The 23595-nt window shown below is 45.5% G+C and overlaps 1 protein-coding gene across 7 annotated transcripts in view; it reads right to left on the bottom strand.

Annotated features, from left to right (window-relative positions):
• The window catches only part of MCAM (melanoma cell adhesion molecule), a 909696-nt gene that overhangs the window by 317790 nt on the left and 568311 nt on the right, over positions 1-23595 (bottom strand). For all 7 annotated transcript variants that reach the window (XM_063942920.1, XM_063942918.1, XM_063942922.1 and 4 more), the window contains 2 exons: positions 8231-8410; positions 7973-8094 (listed from right to left, as the gene is read on the bottom strand). In XM_063942920.1, the coding sequence (XP_063798990.1) occupies positions 7973-8094; positions 8231-8410 (302 nt within the window). The remainder of the gene's footprint in view (positions 1-7972; positions 8095-8230; positions 8411-23595) is intronic.

Genomic DNA, 23595 nt, shown 5'->3' on the forward strand with positions numbered 1-23595 from the left:
CCAACAATAACCTGAAATCAGTATCCAATTCCAAATATACATATTTATGTTTATGGCTTTGATCCTAGCTTTTCATTTTGTTGCAAATAGAGAAAGAAAATTAATTCCAAACTGGTCTTGTCTCTATAGAACCAGATCTTGCCAAACTTGCATGGCCATAAAGCACATCATACAACTAATACTAATGCCTGTTATAGACTAAGGGGTATATTCAATTGAAGTCGAAAACTGCCGTCTGTCGAAAAGACGGCAGTTTTCGACTTTTTAAGGTCGAATCCTGATTCAACCTATTCAATATTTTCCAAAATTTTTCGACAAGTCCATAAATTCGACTTTTCGAAAAGCACGTGGATCGACGGAATAGCTGCCGATCCACGTGTTTATGTCGAAAACAGGGCCAAAACCAACAGGTTTTAGCCCCATTTTCGACCATCTCAGTCCGACATCAATATGATGTCAGAATGAGATGTGGACCCAGAGGAGGCAAGGGGGGGGGGGGGGCGCAGGGAGACGGGGGGACAGCCGGCGGGCATACAGGGAGATCAGCGCTACAGTAGCGCTGCAGCTGGATGTCACTCAGCCGCTGGACCTCACGGCAGCTTCCACCCGGCTACAGCACGTTGCTGGAGCCGGGTGGAAGCTGCCGTGAGGTCAGGCGGCTGAGTGATATCCTGCTGCAGCTCTACTGTAGCGCTGATCTCCCCTGTATGCCCGCTGGCAGTCCCCCCGCGGCTCGCCCCCCTTCTCCTCCTCTGCGTACCATCTTAATTCGACTTGAAAAAGTCGAATTAAGATGGGATTGAATAGGGGTTGTCAGGTCCATTCCAACAAATACATGTCGGAATGGATACGACTTTAATTGAATATACCCCTATGGGGCAAATTCAATTAGCGTCAAAATCGTAAATCTGTCATACCCCCTAAAAAAGCTAAACTAACATTGAATAACAATATAAAAGTTTATTATTGGTTATATTATATGTATTTCTAGTACTTAAATTGAGTCAAATGGCTGTTATATACATTTTGTTTTTTAAATGCAAAAAAAATTATAATAAGAATTTACTTACCGATAATTCTATTTCTCATAGTCCGTAGTGGATGCTGGGGACTCCGTAAGGACCATGGGGAATAGCGGCTCCGCAGGAGACTGGGCACATCTAAAGAAAGCTTTAGGACTATCTGGTGTGCACTGGCTCCTCCCCCTATGACCCTCCTCCAAGCCTCAGTTAGGATACTGTGCCCGGACGAGCGTACACAATAAGGAAGGATTTTGAATCCCGGGTAAGACTCATACCAGCCACACCAATCACACCGTATAACCTGTGATCTGAACCCAGTTAACAGCATGATAACAGAGGAGCCTCTGAAAGATGGCTCACAACAATAATAACCCGATTTTTGTAACAATAACTATGTACAAGTATTGCAGACAATCCGCACTTGGGATGGGCGCCCAGCATCCACTACGGACTATGAGAAATAGAATTATCGGTAAGTAAATTCTTATTTTCTCTAACGTCCTAAGTGGATGCTGGGGACTCCGTAAGGACCATGGGGATTATACCAAAGCTCCCAAACGGGCGGGAGAGTGCGGATGACTCTGCAGCACCAAATGAGAGAACTCCAGGTCCTCCTCAGCCAGGATATCAATTTTGTAGAATTTTACAAACGTATTTGCTCCTGACCAAGTAGCTGCTCGGCAAAGTTGTAAAGCCGAGACCCCTCGGGCAGCCGCCCAAGATGAGCCCACCTTCCTTGTGGAGTGGGCATTTACAGATTTTTGGCTGTGGCAGGCCTGCCACAGAATGTGCAAGCTGAATTGTACTACAAATCCAACGAGCAATAGTCTGCTTAGAAGCAGGAGCACCCAGCTTGTTGGGTGCATACAGGATAAACAGCGAGTCAGATTTCCTGACTCCAGCCGTCCTGGAAACATATATTTTCAGGGCACTGACAACGTCTAGCAACTTGGAGGCCTCCAAGTCCCTAGTAGCCGCAGGCACCACCAATAGGTTGGTTCAGGTGAGACGCTGAAACCACCTTGGGGAGAAACTGAGGACGAGTCCTCAATTCCGCCCTGTCCGAATGGAAAATCAGATAAGGGCTTTTTCAGGATAAAGCCGCCAATTCTGACACGCGCCTGGCCCAGGCCAGGGCCAACAGCATGACCACTTTCCATGTGAGATATTTTAACTCCACAGATTTAAGTGGTTCAAACCAATGTGACTTTTGGAACCCAAACTACATTGAGATCCCAAAGTGCCACTGGAGGCACAAAAGGAGGCTGTATATGCAGTACCCCTTTTACAAACGTCTGAACTTCAGGGACTGAAGCTAGTTCTTTTTGGAAGAAAATTGACAGGGCCGAAATTTGAACCTTAATGGACCCCAATTTCAGGCCCATAGACACTCCTGTTTGCAGGAAATGTAGGAATCGACCCAGTTGAATTTCCTCCGTCGGGCCTTACTGGCCTCGCACCACGCAACATATTTTCGCCAATTGCGGTGATAATGTTTTTGCGGTTACATCCTTCCTGGCTTTGATCAGGATAGGGATGACTTCATCCGGAATGCCTTTTTTCCTTCAGGATCCGGCGTTCAACCGCCATGCCGTCAAACGCAGCCGCGGTAAGTCTTGGAACAGACAGGGTCCTTGCTGGAGCAGGTCCCTTCTTAGAGGTAGAGGCCACGGATCCTCCGTGAGCATCTCTTGAAGTTCCGGTTACCAAGTCCTTTTGGCCAATCCGGAACCACGAATATAGTGCTTACTCCTCTCCATCTTATCAATCTCAGTACCTTGGGTATGAGAAGCAGAGGAGGGAACACATACCAGAGCGTCTACAGCTTATTGCCTGAGGGTCCCTGGACCTGGCGCAATACCTGTCGAGTTTTTAATCATGTGGAAGACTTCTGGGTGAAGTCCCCACTCTCCCGGGTGGAGGTCGTGCTGAGGAAGTCTGCTTCCCAGTTGTCCACTCCCGGAATGAATACTGCTGACAGTGCTATCACATGATTTTCCGCCCAGCGAAGAATCCTTGCAGCTTCTGCCATTGCCCTCCTGCTTCTTGTGCCACCCTGTCTCTTTACGTGGGTGACTGCCGTGATGTTGTCCGACTGGATCAACACCGGCTGACCTTGAAGCAGAGGTCTTGCTAAGCTTAGAGCATTGTAAATGTCCCTTAGCTTCAGGATATTTATGTGAAGTGATGTCTCCAGGCTTGACCATAAGCCCTGGATATTCCTTCCGTGTGTGACTGCTCCCCAGCCTCGCAGGCTGGCATCCGTGGTCACCAGGACCCAGTCCTGAATGCCTAATCTGCGGCCCTCTAGAAGATGAGCACTCTGCAACCACCACAGGAGGGACACCCTTGTCCTTGGTGACAGGGTTATCCGCTGATGCATCTGAAGATGCGATCCGGACCATTTGTCCAGCAGGTCCCACTGGAAAGTTCTTGCGTGGAATCTGCCGAATGGGATCGCTTCGTAGGAAGCCACCATTTTACCCTTGTGCATTGATGCACTGAGACTTGGCTCGGTTTTAGGAGGTTCCTGACTAGCTCGGATAACTCCCTGGCTTTCTCCTCCGGGAGAAACACCTTTTTCTGGACTGTGTCCAGGATCATCCCTACGAACAGAAGACACGTCGTCGGAACCAGGTGCGATTTTGGAATATTGAGAATCCAATCGTGCTGCCGCAACACTACCTGAGATAGTGCTACACCGACCTCCAACTGTTCCCTGGATCTTACCCTTATCAGGGAATTGTCCAAGGAAGGGATAACTAAAATTCACTTCCTTCGAAGGAATATCATAATTTCGGCCATTACCTTGGTAAAGACCCGGGGTGCCGTGTACCATCCATACGGCAGCGTCTGAACTGATAGTGACAGTTCTGTACCATAAACCTGAGGTACCCTTGGTGAGAAGGGTAAATTTTGACATGAAGGTAAGCATCCTTGATGTCCCGAGACATCATGTAGTCCCCTTCTTCCAGGTTCGCAATCACTGCTCTGAGTGACTCAATCTTGAATTTGAACCTCTGTACGTAAGTGTTCAAAGATTTTAGATTTAGAATCGGTCTCACCAAGCCGTCCGGCTTCGGTACCACAACAGTGTGGAATAATACCCCGTTCCCTGTTGCAGGAGGGGTATCTTGATTATCACCTGCTGGGAATACAGCTTGTGAATGGCTTCCAAAACTGTCTCCCTGTCAGAAGGAGACATCGGTAAAGCCGACTTTAGGAAACGGCGAGGGGGAGACGTCTCGAATTCTAATTTGTACCCCTGAGATATCACCTGAAGGATCCAGGGGTCTACTTGCGAGTGAGCCCACTGCGCGCTGAAATTCATTGAGACGGGCCCCCCACCGTGCCTGATTCTGCTTGTAAAGCCCCAGCGTATACTGAGGGCTTGGCAGAGGCGGGAGAGGGTTTCTGTTCCTGGGAACTGGCTGATTTCTGCAGCCTTTTTCCTCTCCCTCTGTCACGGGGCAGAAATGAGGAACCTTTTGCCCGCTTGTCCACGAAAAGACTGCGCCTGATAATACGGCGTCTTCTCATGTTGAGAGGCGACCTGGGGTACAAACGTGGAATTCCCAGCTCTTGCCGTGGCCACCAGGTCTGAAAGACCGACCCCAAATAACTCCTCCCTTAATAAAGCAATACTTCCAAATGCCGTTTGGAATATGCATCACCTGACCACTGACGTGTCCATAACCCTCTACTGGTAGAAATGGACAACGCGCTTAGACTTGATGCCAGTCGGCAAATATTCCGCTGTGCATCACGCATATATAAAAATGCATCTTTTAAATGCTCTATAGGCAAAAATATACTGTCCCTATCTAGGGTTTCCAATATTTTCAGTCAGGGAATCCGACCACGCCAACCCAGCACTGCACATCCAGGCTGAGGCGATTGCTGGTCGCAGTATAACACCAGTATGTGTGTAAATACCTTTTAGGATACCCTCCTGCTTTCTATCAGCAGGATCCTTAAGGGCGGCCATCTCAGGCGAAGGTAGAGCCCTTACAAGCGTGTGAGCGCTTTATCCCCCCTAGGGGTTGTTTCCCAACGCACCCTAACCTCTGGCGGGAAAGGATATAATGCCAATAACATTTTAGAAATTATCCGTTGTTATCGGGGGAAACCCACTCATCATCACACACCTCATTTAATTTCTCAGATTCAGGAAAACTACAGGTAGTTTTTCCTCACCGAACATAATACCCCTTTTTTGGTGGTACTCGTATTATCAGAAATGTGTAAACATTTTTCATTGCCTCAATCATGTAACGTGTGGCCCTACTGGAAGTCACATTCGTCTCTTCACCGTCGACACTGGAGTCAGTATCCGTGTCGGCGTCTATATCTGCCATCTGAGGTAACGGGCGCTTTAGAGCCCCTGACGGCCTATGAGACGTCTGGACAGGCACAAGCTGAGTAGCCGGCTGTCTCATGTCAACCACTGTCTTTTATACAGAGCTGACACTGTCACGTATTCCTTCCAACAGTTCATCCACTCAGGTGTCGACCCCCTAGGGGGTGACATCACTATTACAGGCAATCTGCTCCGTCTCCACATCATTTTTCTCCTCATACATGTCGACACAAAAGCACCGACATACAGCACACACACAGGGAATGCTCTGATAGAGGACAGGACCCCACTAGCCCTTTGGGGAGACAGAGGGAGAGTTTGCCAGCACACACCAGAGCGCTATATATATACAGGGATAACCTTATATAAGTGTTTTTCCCCTTATAGCTGCTGTATAGTTAATACTGCGCCTAATTAGTGCCCCCCTCTCTTTTTTTAACCCTTTCTGTAGTGTAGTGACTGCAGGGGAGAGACAGGGAGCTTCCCTCCAACGGAGCTGTGAGGGAAAATGGCGCCAGTGTGCTGAGGAGATAGGCTCCGCCCCTTTTTCGCGGACTTTTCTCCTGCTTTTTTATGGATTCTGGCAGGGGTTAAATGCATCCATATAGCCCAGGAGATATATGTGATGCATTTTTTTTGCCATCCAAGGTGTTTTTATTGCGTCTCAGGGCGCCCCCCCCCAGCGCCCTGCACCCTCAGTGACCGAAGTGTGAAGTGTGCTGAGAGCAATGGCGCACAGCTGCAGTGCTGTGCGCTACCTTGTTGAAGACAGGACGTCTTCTGCCGCCGATTTTCCGGACCTCTTCTGCCTTCTGGCTCTGTAAGGGGGCCGGCGGCGCGGCTCTAGGACCCATCCAAGCTGGGCCTGTGATCGTCCCTCTGGAGCTTATGTCCAGTAGCCTAAGAAGCCCAATCCACTCTGCACGCAGGTGAGTTCGCTTCTTCTCCCCTTAGTCCCTCGATGCAGTGAGCCTGTTGCCAGCAGGTCTCACTGAAAATAAAAAACCTAATCTAAAACTTTCACTAAGAAGCTCAGGAGAGCCCCTAGTGTGCACCCTTCTCGTTCGGGCACAGAGATCTAACTGAGGCTTGGAGGAGGGTCATAGGGGGAGGAGCCAGTGCACACCAGATAGTCCTAAAGCTTTCTTTAGATGTGCCCAGTCTCCTGCGGAGCCGCTATTCCCCATGGTCCTTACGGAGTCCCCAGCATCCACTTAGGACGTTAGAGAAATAAAGCTATTTTCTACAAAGTAGGTTCTCTCATTATATTTTGGGTACATTAAAATAGGTATAAGTACATACAGTATTTGGGTCATTTTAGGGGACTTTTTAAAAAAGTGGAACTAGAACGATTTCTCCCACCTACACGTCTAAAAACACTTGTCCTATCATAAAGCACCCCAATATACCTGTCCCATAACCACAAAATTACATGTCATTATTGGCCAATTAAAAATAATTAAAAACTTCTAAGTGCCCGATTAGTAATTCAGGGGGATGTCCCAGGGGTTCTGAACGAAATCCTGACATTTGTAACTTTAAATAGGGATTTTTCCCAAGATTATTATCTGCTTAGAGTTGGTAAATTTAAATTTTTGTGATAAAAATTACCGCTTTTGTGGAAAAATGAAATCGCCCCTATGCGAAGGTGAGCACTCTAAGGGATAATTCAGACCTGTTCGCTAGCAGGCAGTTTTTTTGCACTGCTGCGATCAGATAGTCGCCGCCTGCAGGGGGAGTGTATTTTAGCTGTGCAAGTGTGCGATCGCATGTGCTGGCTAGTTGTACAAACTGATTTTGTGCAGTGTCTGCTCAGCCCAGGAATTACTCAGCCGCTGTGATCGCTTCAGCCTGTTTGGGACCGGAATTGACGTCAGAAACCCGTCCTGCAAATGCTTGGACATGACTGCATTTTTCCAAACACTCCCTGAAAACGGTCAGTTGCCACCCACAAATGCCTTCTTCCGTGCGATCGCTTTTTTCGCACCATCCCATCGCAGGGCGCCAATCCCCATAGCAGCGGCCCATTGCACCTGTGTGTTGCGGTGCATACGCATGCGTAGTTTGGACCTGATCGTAGGCTGTGAGAAAATGCAGCCTAGCTGTCAGGTCTGAATTACCACATATATTTGAAAAAATCACTTAAAACTGCCAATCTTCTCTCACACTTTTGTTTAAGCATGTTAGTTGACTGTAATGGTTAATGAACATCACATACATACTGTATGGAGTCACACTAGTCGTGGCTCCGTCTGTGACTAGGCGGGCGTGCCTATCACTGAGAGCATCTCCGTCCAGCCGGGCGCAAGTGCCAGCGACGGAGACATGCCCCATTCACTTGAATGGAGAGTGTCTCCGTCCGGGCGCGCGCGCACGCCTAGACAGAGACGCTCAGAATGGGAGCGTCTCTGTGCACTCCCATGTGACTAGGCAAACGGATTGCCTAGTCACACCGGGAGTGCACGTTTGCGATGGAGCCGCTTCAGATGAGAGCAGCTTCATCTGTATAACATTTATCAATTATATCAGTCAGGTAGCGCCTTGGATGGTAGTATACTGAAAGAAAACACAAAGCTTAATTGCTACTTGCCTTATACAGGGAAATTTCAGGTTGCGGATTTCCATTGCCCTCACATATAAGCTCTACAGTATCTCCTTCCTTTATCTTGTCAGACTGGGGCTTTATAAATAGTGTTACTTTAGTGTTCGTGTCTGTGGATAGTAACTATTGTGAGAATCACAGGTACCACAGAAATGGTAATATACAACAACAATAAAGAAGCAAACATACAGTATGGATCTCCAAATAACGTACCAAACATTACTAAGCTATTATATAAATACTCACAATATACTGTAATGTTTTTCTTCTGTGACTCCTTCATGTGAGCACCCTTTGGAAGATAGTATGAGACCTCACAGTAGAAAACAGCATCAACATCAGACTTCTGCACAGGGCTAAACAGAGTGCTCTTGACTGTAATTAAGCCACTTGACCCCACTGTCACCTGAGAATTGACTTCCACAGCTTTAGAAAATAAGTAGAAATAAGATATTAATTACATGTTTATTGTTACGACCATTGTATAGTTTTGGAGTTTTAGGTTTTCAATAAAGTTCCAATGCGATCTCTGGGTTAATGTGTCAAGAAATTTAAAAGAGTATAGAAGTGGACTAGTGGAGAAGTTGCCTATAGCAACCAATCAACTACTATAATTTTATAGAATGTGCTTGGAAAATGTTACCTCAGTGCTGACTGGTTGCTATGAACAACTTCTCTGCTGATCCACATCACTCTTTTCACTACTTTTTGCATCAACCCCTTTGGGGTCTAAAGAGGATATTTAATAAATGTGATTATCTCTAAAAAGCTAGAAAATGTTATATTTATGTCTATTTAAGCGCAGTGATTAGTATGGAGAAATGGGTGATGTCACATAGGGGGTAATTACAAGTTGATCGCCGCAGGATTTTTGATAGCAACTGGGCAAAACCATGTGCACTGCAGGGGAGGTAAATATAATATGCGCAGAGAGAGTTAGATTTGGGTGTGGTGTGTTCAATCTGCAATCTAATTTGCAGTGTAAAAATAAAGCAGCCAGTATTTACCCTGCACAGAAACAATATAACCCACCCAAATCTAGCTCTTTCTGCACGTTATATCTGCCTCCCCTGCACGTGGTTTTGCCCAGTTGCTATCAAAAATCCTGCTACGATCAACTTGTAATTACCCCCTATCTTCTCACTGTTTTCTAAACACACTGCCCTCCCATATAGCATCTAATGGGGGGTTTCTCCTGGCTGTATTTATATGAACTAGAGAGGAGATATTCCTCTCTCTCTTTAAAAAAAAAAAAAAAAAAACTTATCTCCATCTCCATATGGTAATAAGTATTTTTTTTCCCTAAAGTAGCTTAACTGTTGGGAGCAGGGGAGGGTGAGTAAGAGCTGGAGAAAGAAATGGGTAAGGCAGCAAGTTAGAAAGGGTCAGCCAGAGAGCGGGCAAAATGGTGGGGAGGCTGAGTTTGACCTGGGTCCACAACTGCTAATACAGCGCTTCACTTTTTCCACATTTTGTTATGTTACAGCCTTATTCCAAAATTGAATAAATTAATTTTTCCCCTCAAAGTTCTACACACAATACCCCACAATGACATTGTGAAAAAAGTTTTTTGAGATTTTTGCAAATTTATTAAAAATAAAAAAAACTAAGAACTCACATGTAAATAAGTATTCACAGCCTTTGCTCAATACTTTGTTGATGCACCTTTGGCAGCAATTACAGCCTCAAGTATTTTTTAATATGATGCCACAAGCTTGGCACACCTATCTTTGGGCAGTTTCACCCATTCCTCTTTGCAGCATCTCTCAAGCTCCATCAGGTTGGATGGGAAGCGTCGGTGCACAACCATTTTCAAATCTCTCCAGAGATGTTCAATCTGATTCAAGTCTGGGCTCTGGCTGGGCCACTCAAGGACATTCACTCCTTTGATATATTGGCTGTGTGCTTCGGGGCATTGTCCTGCTGAAAGATGAACGGTCACCCCAGTCTGAGGTCAAGGTCGCTCTGGAGCAGGCTTTCATTCAGGACATCTCTGTACATTGCTGCATTCATCTTTTCCTATATCCTGACTAGTCTCCAAGTTACTGCCACTGAAAAACATCCCCACAGCATGATACTGCCACCACCATGCTTCACTGAAGGGATGGTATTGGCCTGGTGATGAGTGGAGCCTGGTTTACTCCAGGGGTCACCCACAAGAGAGACCCAATTAACTTTGCGGTTAACCGCAGACCGCAAAGTTCCCATCATTGGGTAGAACGGAGCTGCACTAAGCCCCACTCTAGCCAGGGCGATCATCCTGATTGACAGGTTAGGAGCACACAGCCAAACAGGAGAGCACCATGACGTGGTGCTCCCTAATTGGCTGGCGGGTCCTTCAGTGACAGAAGTCACGGGGGGGTCCCGGCATTCGGGGAAAGGGGTTCCATGTATAAACATGGAACCCTTTTTGTTGCGTGGATCGGGTTTCCGGTTTGTTATTTTATTCAAGTCCATGGATTACGTCGGATAAGAAGAGGACAGAAATACACAGGATTAGTTGTAAGTATAATTTTTATTTGACAGGTACCCCGTGGATTCTACTTGACAAGGGGACCGAGGGGTTACGTGGAACAATAGGTAAGTATGTGAGTGTGTAAGTGTGCATGTATGTAAAATAAAGCTTTACTTTCACAGTGTGTGTGTTGTTTTTTGGGGGGTATTTTTTTTGGTGTAGAACTACAGATATCAGCGGCCCCGTTAATTCCCTGCATGCTGGTACTTGTGGTTCTCCAAGTACCAGCTTGCGGGGGAGGTTTTACCACAAAAAGAAAATTCTTTTTTTTTACACAAAGGCTATCAGCCCCACATTCCCCGCCCAGGGATGGGGGGAGGGGGACAGCTTCGGGCTTCACCACTGGTCCTTGGGTGCCTGGAGGGGGAGACCCCTTGATTTAAGGGGTCCCCACTCCTCCAGGGAACACCGGCCAGGGGTGACTAGTTGGGGGGGTAATGCCACAGCCGCAGGGACCTATATAAAAGTGTCCCCCTGCTGTGGCATTATCTCTCTGGCTAGTGGAGCCTGGTGCTGGTTGTTCCCCGTATTTTTTGAACCAGGACCGGATGCAGAGCCCGGTGCTGGTTGTATAAATATGGGGGGATCCTACGCATTTCCCCCCCTGTATTTTTACAACCAGGGCCGGCTCAAAGAAACATAGGAGGGGGGACCCCACATAATTTTTTTTCTTTGATTTTTAACTATTTAAACACTTCTCAATGTACACAATGAAGCCCTGCACGGATTTCACTGATCCGGCCGGGCTTCATTGTGTTATGTCCGGCAGTGTTTTACTAATCACTCCCGTAAAACACTGCCCGACAATACGAATCACATCAATATCGGAAAATACGAAAATAGAAAACATGGCACCTTTGTAAATGACCAAAAATGGATTTAAAAAATTGCAGTAAAATACGTCCGATGAAAATAGAGATTAAACTCCCATCAAATAGACCCAAACATGAATTTTAGTAAATATACACCATGGTCTGAGAGTCCTTCAGGAGCATTTTGACAAACTCCAGGTGGGCTGTCATGTGCTTTTTACTAAGGAGTGGCTTCAGTCTGGGCATTCTACCATACAGGCCTGATTGGTGGATTGCTGCAGAGATGGTTGTCCTTCTGGAAGGTTCTCCTCTCTCCACAGAGGAATGCTGTAGCTCTGAGAGACTGACCATCGGGTTCTTGGTCACCTCCCTGACTAGGGCCCTTCTCCCCCGATCACTCAGTTTAGATGACCGGCCAGCTCTAGGAAGAGTCCTGGTGGTCTGAACTTCTTCCATTTATGGATGATGGAGGCCACTGTGCTCATTGGGACCTTCAAAACAGCAGATATTTTTCTGTACTCTTCCCCAGATTTGTGCCTCTAAACAATCCTGTCTTAGAGGTCTACAGACAATTCCTTTGACTTCATGCTTGGTTTGTGCTCAGACATACACTGTCATATGTGGGACCTTATATAGACTAGAGATGAGCGGGTTCGGTTCTCAGAGAACCGAACTCCACATGTCAAACATGAGTCCGAGCCAGGCTCGGTTGTTCCCGCCTGACTCGGAAAACCCGAACGAGGCAAAACGCCATCATCCTGTTGTCGGATTCTCGCGAGATTCGGATTCCATATAAAGAGCCGCACGTCGCCACCATTTTCACTCGGGCATTGTAGAGGGTACAGAGAGGATGTGGCTACGTTCTCTGTGTCAGTTCTCACTATCAGTGCTCAGTATCAGTGCTTATTGTTGCTCAGTAATACTGGTACAGTGTCTCTCTTGTGCTGCATCTTGCTGCTGTAGGGTGCTGTGGTAGTAGTGTCCTGTGACTGTGTATCGGTCACCATCATTCCAGTCACAGTGGTATCTGGGGGAGGGGTGACAATTCCAGAGTGCTTTTGTGCTGCTCAGTAATACTAGTACTAATACTGTGCTGTCTTGTGCTGCATCTTGCTGTTGTAGGGTGCGGTGGTAGTAGTGTCCTGTGACTGTGTATCGTTCATCATCATTCCAGTCACAGTGGTATCAGGGGGGGACAATTCCAGAGTGCTTTTGTGCTGCTCAGTAATACTAGTACAGTGTCTTGTGCTACATCTTGCTGCTGTAGGGTGCTGTGGTAGTAGTGTCCTGTGACTGTGTATCGCTCATCATCATTCCAGTCACAGTGGTATCTGGGGAGGGGGTGACAATTCCAGAGTGCTTTTGTGCTGCTCACTAATACTAGTACAGTGTCTTGTGCTGCATCATGCTGATCAGTGTCAGTTCTCCATAGTATCATCAGTGCTCAGTATCATCAGTGCTCAGTATCACTGCTCATTGTCTTGTGGTGCTCAGTAATACTACATTAGTAATACTAGTACAGTGTCTTGTGCTGCATCTTGCTGCTGTAGGGTGCTGTGGTAGTGTCCTGTCACTGTACATAGGTCATCATCATTCCAGTCACAGTGGTATCTGGTATCTATCTAGTGGTATCTAATTCCAGACATTACTGCCATCTAATTCCAGATATATTACTGGCATACAATTCCACACATTAAAAAATGGAGAACACAAATTTGGAGGGTAAAATAGGGAAAGATCAAAATACACTTTCACCTAGTGCTGAAGCTGCTGCCACTAGTCATGGCAGAGACAATGAAATGCTATCAACATCGTCTGCCAAGGCTGATGCCCAATGTCATAGTAGAGAGCATGTAAAATCCAAAAAGCAAAAGTTCAGTAAAATGAACCAAAAATCTAAATTAAAATCATCCGAGGAGAAGCGTAAACTTGCCAATATGCCATTTACGACACGGAGTGGCAAGGAACGGCAAAGGCCCTCTCCTATGTTCTTCATGACTAGTGGCTCAGCTTCACATGACGATGGAAGCACTCATCCTCCTGCTAGAAAAATGAAAAGAGTTAAGCTGGCAAAAGCACAGCAAAGAACTGTGCGTTCTTCTAAATCACAAATCCCCAAGGAGAGTCCAATTGTGTCGGTTGCGATGCCTGACCTTCCAAACACTGGACAGGAAGAGGTGGCTCCTTCCATCATTTGCACGCCCCCTGCAAGTGCACCCGCAGTCAAGGAGCACCCGCAGTCAAGGAGCACCCGCAGTCAAGTTCCTGATATTCAAATTGAAGATGTCACTGTTGAAGTACACGAGGATGAGGATATGGGTGTTGCTGGCGCTGAGGAGGAAATTGACGAGGAGGATTCTGATGGTGAGGTGGTTTGTTTAAGTCAGGCACCCGGGGAGACACCTGTTGGAATTGGGATGAATAAGGCCATTGACATGCATGGTCAAAATACAAAAAAAAAAATCATCTCTTCGGTGTGGAATTATTTCAACAGAAATGCGGACAACAGGTGTCAAGCCATGTGTTGCCTTTGTCAAGCTGTAATAAGTAGGGGTAAGGACGTTAACCACCTAGGAACATCCTTCCTTATATGTCACCTGGAGCGCATTCATCAGAAGTCATTGACAAGTTCAAAAACTTTGAGTGACATCGGAAGCAGTCCACTGACAACTAAATCCCTTCTTCCTCTGGTATCCAAGCTCCTGTAAACCACCCCACCAACTCCCACAATGTAAATTTCCTCCTTAGACAGGAACGCTAATAGTCCTGCAGGCCATGTCACTGGCAAGTCTGACGAGTCCTCTCCTAACTGGGATTCATCCAATGGATCCTTGAGTGTAACGCCTACTGCTGCTGTTGTTGCTGGCGCTGCTGTTTTTGCTGCTGGGAGTCGATAGTCATCCCAGAGGGGAAGTCGGAAGACCACTTGTATTACTTCCAGTAAGCAATTGACTGTCCAACAGTCCTTTGCGAGGAAGATGAAATATCACAGCAGTCATCCTGTTGCAAAGCGGATAACTCAGGCCTTGACAACTATGTTGGTGTTAGACGTGCGTCCGGTATCCACCGTTAGTTCACAGGGATTTAGAGAATTGCTTGAGGTAGTGTGTCCCCGGTACCAAATCCCATCTAGATTCCACTTCTCTAGGCAGGCGATACCGAGAATGTACACAGACGTCAGAAAAAGTGTCCTCAGTGTCCTAAAAAATGCAGTTGTACCCACTGTCCACTTAACCACGGACATGTGGACAAGTGAAGCAGGGCAGACTAAGGACTATATGACTGTGACAGCCCACTGGGTAGATGTATTGCCTCCCACAGCAACAACAGTGGCGGCACCAGTAGCAGCATCTTGCAAACGCCAACTCGTTCCTAGGCAGGCTACGCTTTGTATCACCGCTTACCATAAGAGCCACACAGCTGACAACCTCTTACGGAAACTGAGGAACATCATCGCAGATTGGCTTACCCCAATTGGACTCTCCTGGGGATTTGTGATATCGGACAACGCAACCAATAATGTGTGTGCATTACATGTCGGCAAATTCCAGCAAGTCCCATGGTTTGCACATACAATTAATTTGGTGGTGCATCATTTTTTGAAAAACGACAGGGGCTTACAGGTGATGCTGTTGGTGGCCCGAAAAATTGTGGGCCACTTTCGGCATTCAGCCACCGCGTGCCGAAGACTGGAGCACCAGCAAACACTCATGAACATGCCCTGCTATCAGCTGAAGCAAGAGGTGGTAACGAAGTGGAATTCAACACTCTAAATGCTTCAGAGGATGGAGGAGCAGCAAAATCCATTCAAGCCTATACATCTGCCTACGATATAGGCAAAGGAAGGGGAATGACTCAAGCGCAGTGGAGAATGATTTCCATGTTGTGCAAGGTTCTCCAACCCTTTGAACTTGCCACACGTGAAGTCAGTTCAGACACTGCCAGCCTAAGTCAGGTCATTCCCCTCATCAGGCTTTTGCAGAAGCAGCTGGAGAGATTGAAGGAGGAGCTAAAATGGAGCAATTCCGCTAGGCATGTGGGACTTGTGGATGGAGCCCTTCATTCACTTAACCAGGATTCACGGGTGGTCAATCTGTTGAAATCAGAGCACTACACTTTGGCCACCGTGCTCGATCCTAGGTTTAAAGCCTACGTTGTATCTCTCTTTCCAGCAGACACAAGTCTGCAGATGTTCAAAGACCTGCTGGTGAGACAATTTTTCAAGCCAAGCGGAACGTGACCCGCCAACAGCTCCTCCTTCATTTTCTACCGCCACTGGAGCTGCCAGGAAAAGGATACAATTTCCGAAACCACCCGCTGGCGGTGATGCAGGGCAGTCAGGAGCAAGTGCTGACATCTGGTCCGGACTGAAGGACCTACCAACGATTACTGACATGTCGTCTACTGTCACTGCATATGATTATGTCACCATTGAAAGAATGGTAGAGGATTATATGAGTGACAGCATCACTGTAGGCATGTCAGACAGTCTGTACGTATACTGGCAGGAAAAAGAGGCAATTTGGAGGACCTTGCACAAACTGGCTTTAATCTACCTAAGTTGCCCCCCCCCCCCCCCCTCCAGTGTGTACTCCGAAAGAGTGTTTAGTGCAGCTGGTCACCTTGTCAGCAATCGGCGTAGGAGGTTACTTCCAGAAAATGTGGAGATGATGTTCAGCAAAATGAATTATAAATTCCTCTGTGGATACATTTACCAGCAATTGCCTCCAGAAAGTACACAGGGACCTGTGATGGTGGATTCCAGTGGGGACGAATTAATACACTGTGAAGAGGAGGATGTACACAGTGAAAAGGGAGAGGAATCAGAGGATGAGGTGGACATCTTGCCTCTGTAGAGCCAGTTTGTGCAGGGAGAGATTGATTGCTTCTTTTTTGGTGGAGGCCCAAACCAACCAGTCATTTCAGACACAGTCGTGTGGCAGACCCTGTCACTGAAATGGATATAAGCAATACAGAAAGAGGACCACTCCTGATTGGCGCTTGTCAGATAACACCCACATAAAACATTATGATTGAGCCATGATTGGTAGGAAATAAGGCATGTGTCTAGTGTTATGTAAAAACAATCTCTGTTTTAATTTAAACAAACACTTAAAATCAAAACACATATAAAATGGAAGTAGATAACACAGAGAATCCTACCAAGATGGTGGCCGGAGCCGCAGGTGTTATATGCAAGGTATACCCGGGAAAGATACCCTGCATAAGGCTCCGGAAGGCGAGATTTTCCCTGTGGTATAAACTGAGTCCAAAAACGTCCTTGGAAGTCCAGAGCACTGGTAGGCAGACACCAACGCGTTTCGGGACATCAAAGTCCCTTTTTCAAGGTAGTATGTCTCCAGTGCTAACTTAGTGTCTTTATATAAGGTGTGCAATTAGTGAAATGGCCTCCTGCAAAGCACTTCCTGTCCGCCGATTACCGGAACCGGAAGTGACACTCCTGTGCGTTCCACCAGCCGACCGGAAGTGATCTTGCGTCCGCCGGAACCGGAAATGACGTTTTTTGTAAAAAAAAAAAAAAAAAATTTTTTTTTTTTTTCCCCTTCCCTTTCTTCCTTCCATTAGTGTGTCCATAGAAGTTGCTGAATTGAAAGTTCCAAATACAACTTATTGTAGATGTTCATCTTGGTATTGGCCTCAGTACCGGTACATAGAAAAAATAGAAATAGAGATAATGAGCAAACAATAAAGTTATCAAAAGGGGAGCTAAAAATGAATTAAGGAATTTTAATCTTTAGAGGAACCATTTGATTTCAAAATCCCTGTTTAGACCAGTGGGAAAGAGAGTTTGTAAATTAAATATGGTTTTCATTTCGGCTTTCGCGAGATTTGTCTCCAAATTGCGGTTCTTCCACGTGGCTTTAATGTGGCGCAGACCTATAAAGTTGGAAATGGAGTTTGTGGAACATTGATGTTCAATTCTAAAATGTTCTGACAGGTGGTGAGTTGTAAGACCTTTTTTGATGTTCCGCAAATGTTCCCCTATTCTGGTTTTTAATGATCTCGACGTCCTGCCGACATATGTTTTCCCACATTTACATGTAATCATATAGACTACGTTGGTGGTGTTGCAGGTAATGAAGTCACGAATTTTCATCTTGGTGCCATTGACTTTGACTTCAGTAAATTTGGATTTTTCAGATTTGATGTTTCTACACCCAATACATGTCCCACATCGGTGGAAACCAGATGTTCTTATGGGATTTGATGTTTTAAAGGGTAGCGCACTTCCACATCGGTGGAAACCAGATGTTCTTATGGGATTTGATGTTTTAAAGGGTAGCGCACTTCTAGTGCGCTACCCTTTAAAACATCAAATCCCATAAGAACATCTGGTTTCCACCGATGTGGGACATGTATTGGGTGTAGAAACATCAAATCTGAAAAATCCAAATTTACTGAAGTCAAAGTCAATGGCACCAAGATGAAAATTCGTGACTTCATTACCTGCAACACCACCAACGTAGTCTATATGATTACATGTAAATGTGGGAAAACATATGTCGGCAGGACGTCGAGATCATTAAAAACCAGAATAGGGGAACATTTGCGGAACATCAAAAAAGGTCTTACAACTCACCACCTGTCAGAACATTTTAGAATTGAACATCAATGTTCCACAAACTCCATTTCCAACTTTATAGGTCTGCGCCACATTAAAGCCACGTGGAAGAACCGGAATTTGGAGACAAATCTCGCGAAAGCCGAAATGAAAACCATATTTAATTTACAAACTCTCTTTCCCACTGGTCTAAACAGGGATTTTGAAATCAAATGGTTCCTCTAAAGATTAAAATTCCTTAATTCATTTTTAGCTCCCCTTTTGATAACTTTATTGTTTGCTCATTATCTCTATTTCTATTTTTTCTATGTACCGGTACTGAGGCCAATACCAAGATGAACATCTACAATAAGTTGTATTTGGAACTTTCAATTCAGCAACTTCTATGGACACACTAATGGAAGGAAGAAAGGGGAAAAAAAAAAAAAAAAAATTTTTTTTTTTTACAAAAAACGTCATTTCCGGTTCCGGCGGACGCAAGATCACTTCCGGTCGGCTGGTGGAACGCACAGGAGTGTCACTTCCGGTTCCGGTAATCGGCGGACAGGAAGTGCTTTGCAGGAGGCCATTTCACTAATTGCACACCTTATATAAAGACACCAAGTTAGCACTGGAGACATACTACCTTGAAAAAGGGACTTTGATGTCCCGAAACGTGTTGGTGTCTGCCTACCAGTGCTCTGGACTTCCAAGGACGTTTTTGGACTCAGTTTATACCACAGGGAAAATCTCGCCTTCCGGAGCCTTATGCAGGGTATCTTTCCCGGGTATACCTTGCATATAACACCTGCGGCTCCGGCCACCATCTTGGTAGGATTCTCTGTGTTATCTACTTCCATTTTATATGTGTTTTGATTTTAAGTGTTTGTTTAAATTAAAACAGAGATTGTTTTTACATAACACTAGACACATGCCTTATTTCCTACCAATCATGGCTCAATCATAATGTTTTATGTGGGTGTTATCTGACAAGCGCCAATCAGGAGTAGTCCTCTTTCTGTATTGCTTATATCCATTTCTATTTTTGGGCTCAACAGGGGAGCCCTGTGACCACCCCTAGGCCAGCTAAAGTCTATACAGCGCATTTTTCTACCTCAACCCCATTTTGACCTGTCACTGAAATGACTGGTTTGTTAAAGTGTGCGTGTCCTGTTTATACAACATAAGGGTGGGTGGGAGGGCCCAAGGACAATTCCATCTTGCACCTCTTTTTTTATTTATCTTTGCATGATGTGCTGTTTGGGGACTGTTTTCTTAAGTGCCATCCTGTCTGACACTGCAGTGCCACTCCTAGATGAACAAGGTGTTTGTGCCGGCCACTTGGGTCGCTTAGCTTAGTCATCCAGCGACCTCGTTGCAAATTTTAGGACTAAAAATAATATTGTGAGGTGTTCAGAATAGACTGGAAATTAGTGGAATTATGGTTATTGAGGTTAATAATACTATACAATCAAAATTACCCCCAAATTCTATTATTTAAGCTGTTTTTGAGGGTTTTTTTTTTTTAAAAAACACCCAAATCCAAAGCGCATCCGAATCCGACAAATATCCGAAAGGGTGGTTTTGCCAAAACGCGTCCGAATCCAAAACACAACGCGGAACAAAATCCAAAACTCGAAAAATGCCTGCTGCACATCTCTAATATAGACAGGTGTGTTCCTTTCCAAATAATATCCAATCAACTGAATTTACAACATGTGGACTCCAATTAAGCTGTAGGAACATCTCAAGGATGATCAGTGGAAATAGGATGCACCTGAGCTCAATTTTGAGCTTCATGGCAAAGGCTGTAAACACTTATGCACATGTGATTTCTTAGTTTTTATTTTTAATACATTTGCAAAAATCTCAGAAAAAAACTTTTTTCATTTTGTCTTTATAGGGTATTGTGTGTAGAATGAATTTATTCCATTTTGGAATAAGGCTGTAACATAACAAAATGTGGAAAATGGGAAGCGCTGTGATTCAGTGTATGTGTACATATATTATATATATACAGGTTGAGTATCCCATATCCAAATATTCCGAAATACGGAATATTCCAAAATACGGACTTTTTTGAGTGAGAGTGAAATAGTGAAACCTTTGTTTTTTGATGGCTCAATGTACACAAACTTTGTTTAAGACACAAAGTTATTAAAAATATTGTATTAAATGACCTACAGGCTGTGTATATAAGGTGTATATGAAACATAAATGAATTGTGTGAATGTAGACACACTTTGTTTAATGCACAAAGTTATAAAAAATATTGGCTAAAATTGACTTCAGGCTGTGTGTATAAGGTGTATATGAAACATAAATGTATTCTGTGCTTAGATTTAGGTCCCATCACCATGATATCTCATTATGGTATGCAATTATTCCAAAATACGGAAAAATCCGATATCCAAAATACCTCTGGTCCCAAGCATTTTGGATAAGGGATACTCAACCTGTGTATATATATATATATATATATATAAATATATATATATATATATATATATATACACTGCTCAAAAAAATAAAGGGACCACTTAAACAACACATCCTAGATCTGAATGAATTAAATATTCTTATTAAATATGTTGTTCTTTACATAGTTGAATGTGCTGACAACATAATCACACAAAAATTATCAATGGAAATCAAATTTATTAACCCATGGAGGTCTGGATTTGAAGTCACACTCAAAATTAAAGTGTAAAAACACACTACAGGCTGATCCAACTTTGATGTAATGTCCTTAAAACAAGTCAAAATGAGGCTCAGTAGTGTGTATGGCCTCCACGTGCCTGTATGACCTCCCTACAACGCCTGGGCATGCTCCTGATGAGGTGGCGGATGGTCTCCTGAGGGATCTCCTCCCAGACCTGGACTAAAGCATCCGCCAACTCATGGACAGTCTTTGGTGCAACATGGCGTTGGTGGATGGAGCGAGACATGATGTCCCAGATGTGCTCAATTGGATTCAGGTCTGGGGAACGGGCGGGCCAGTCCATAGCATCAATGCCTTCGTCTTGCAGGAACTGCTGACACACTCCAGCCACATGAGGTCTAGCATTGTCTTGCATTAGGAGGAACCCAGGGCCAACCGCACCAGCATATGGTCTCACAAGGGGTCTGAGGATCTCATCTCGGTACCTAATGGCAGTCAGGCTACCTCTGGCGAGCACATGGAGGGCTGTGCGGCCCCCCAAAGACATGTCACCTCACACCATTACTGACCCACTGCCAAACCGGTCATGCTGGAGGATGTTGCAGGCAGCAGAACGTTCTCCTTGGCATCTCCAGACTGTCACGTCTGTCACATGTGCTCAGTGAGAACCTGCTTTCATCTGTGAAGAGCACAGGGCGCCAGTGGCGAATTTGCCAATCTTGGTGTTCTCTGGCAAATGCCAAACGTCCTGCACGGTGTTGGGCTGTAAGCACAACCCCCACCTGTGGACGTCGGGCCCTCATTCCACCCTCATGGAGTCTGTTTCTGATCGTTTGAGTAGACACATGCACATTTGTGACTTGTTGGAGATCATTTTGCAGGACTCTGGCAGTGCCCCTCCTGTTCCTCCTTGCACAAAGGCGGCAGTAGCGGTCCTGCTGCTGGATTGTTGCCCTCCTACGGCCTCCTCCAGGTCTCCTGATGTACTGGCCTGTCTCCTGGTAGCGCCTCCATGCTCTGGACACTACGCTGACAGACACAGCAAACCTTCTTGCCACAGATCACATTGATGTGCCATCCTGGATGAGCTGCACTACCTGAGCCACTTGTGTGGGTTGTAGACTCCGTCTCATGCTACCACTAGAGTGAAAGCACCGCTAGCTTTCAAAAGTGACCAAAACATCAGCCAGAAAGCATAGGAGCTGAGAAGTGGTCTGTATTCACCACCTGCAGAACAACTCCTTTATTGGGGGTGTCTTGCTAATTGCCTATAATTTCCACCTGTTGTCTATTCCATTTACACAACAGCATGTGAAATTGATTTTAGTGTTGCTTCCTAAGTGGACAGTTTGATTCACAGAAGTGTGATTGACTTGGAGTTACATTGTGTTGTTTAAGTGTTCCCTTTATTTTTTTGAGCAGTGTGTGTATATATATATATATATATATATATATATATATACAAATGTTATGAAATGTCTTAAACTTGCGCTCAGATCACCAGCAGCAATTTGGAAGGAGTCCCTGTTAGTGGACTCCAATAAAACAATTACAACAAAACAAAAACCAATTGCTCTTAGTACACTGCTCAAAAAAATAAAGGGAACACTAAAATAACACATCCTAGATCTGAATGAATGAAATATTCTTATTAAATACTTTGTTCTTTACATAGTTGAATGTGCTGACAACAAAATCATACAAAAATTTTCAATGGAAATCAAATTTATTAACCCATGGAGGTCTGGATTTGGAGTCACACTCAAAATTAAAGTGGAAAAAACACACTACAGGCTGTTCCAACTTGGACATAATGTCCTTAAAACAAGTCAAAATGAGGCTCAGTAGTGTGTGTGGCCTCCACGTGCCTTTTTGACCTCCCTACAATGCCTGGGCATGCTCCTGATGAGGTGGTGGATGGTCTCCTGAGGGATCTCCTCCCAGACCTGGACTAAAGCATCCGCCAACTCCTGGACAGTCTGTGGTTGGTGGATGGAGCAAGACATGATGTCCCAGATGTGCTCAATTGGATTCAGGTCTGGGGAACGGGCGGGCCAGTCCATAGCATCAATGCCTTTGTCTTGCAGGAACTGCTGACACACTCCAGCCACATGAGGTCTAGCATTGTCTTGCATTAGGAGGAACCCAGGGCCAACTGCACCAGCATATGGTCTCACAAGGGTCTGAGGATCTCATCTCGGTAACTAATGGCAGGCAGGCTACCTCTGGCGAGCACATGGAGGGCTGTGCGGCCCTCTAACGAAATGCCACCCCACACCATTACTGACCCACTGCCAAACCGGTCATGCTGGAGGATGTTGCAGGCAGCAGAACGTTCTCCTTGGCGTCTCCAGACTCTGTCACGTCTGTCACATGTGCTCAGTGAGAACCTGCTTTCATCTGTGAAGAGCACAGGGCGCCAGTGGCGAATTTGCCAATCTTGGTGTTCTCTGGCAAATGCCAAACGTCCTGCACGGTGTTGGGCTGTAAGCACAACCCCCACCTGTGGACGTCGGGCCCTCATACCACCCTCATGGAGGCTGTTTCTGATCGTTTGAGTAGACACATGCACATTTGTGGCTTGCTGGAGGTCATTTTGCAGGGTTCCTGTTCCTCCTTGCACAAAGGCGGAGGTAGTGGTCCTGCTGCTGGGTTGTTGCACTCCTACAGCCTCCTCCATGTCTCCTGATGCACTGGCCTGTCTCCTGGTAGCGCCTCCATGCTCTGGACACTACGCTGACAGACACAGCAAACCTTCTTGCCACAGCTCGCATTGATGTGCCATCCTGGATGAGCTGCACTACCTGAGCCACTTGTATAGGTTGTAGGGAGGTCATACAGGCACGTGGAGGCCACAAACACTACTGAGCCTCATTTTGACTTGTTTTAAGGACATTACATCAAAGTTGGATCAGCCTGTAGTGTGTTTTTCCAGTTTAATTTTGAGTGTGACTCCAAATCCAGACCTCCATGGGTTAATAAATTTGATTTCCATTGATAATTTTTGTATGATTTTGTTGTCAGCACATTCAACTATGTAAAGAACAAAGTATTTAATAA

The sequence above is a fragment of the Pseudophryne corroboree genome, chromosome 10 (assembly GCF_028390025.1).
Source record: "Pseudophryne corroboree isolate aPseCor3 chromosome 10, aPseCor3.hap2, whole genome shotgun sequence".
In the NCBI taxonomy this organism is placed as follows: Eukaryota; Metazoa; Chordata; class Amphibia; order Anura; family Myobatrachidae; genus Pseudophryne; species Pseudophryne corroboree.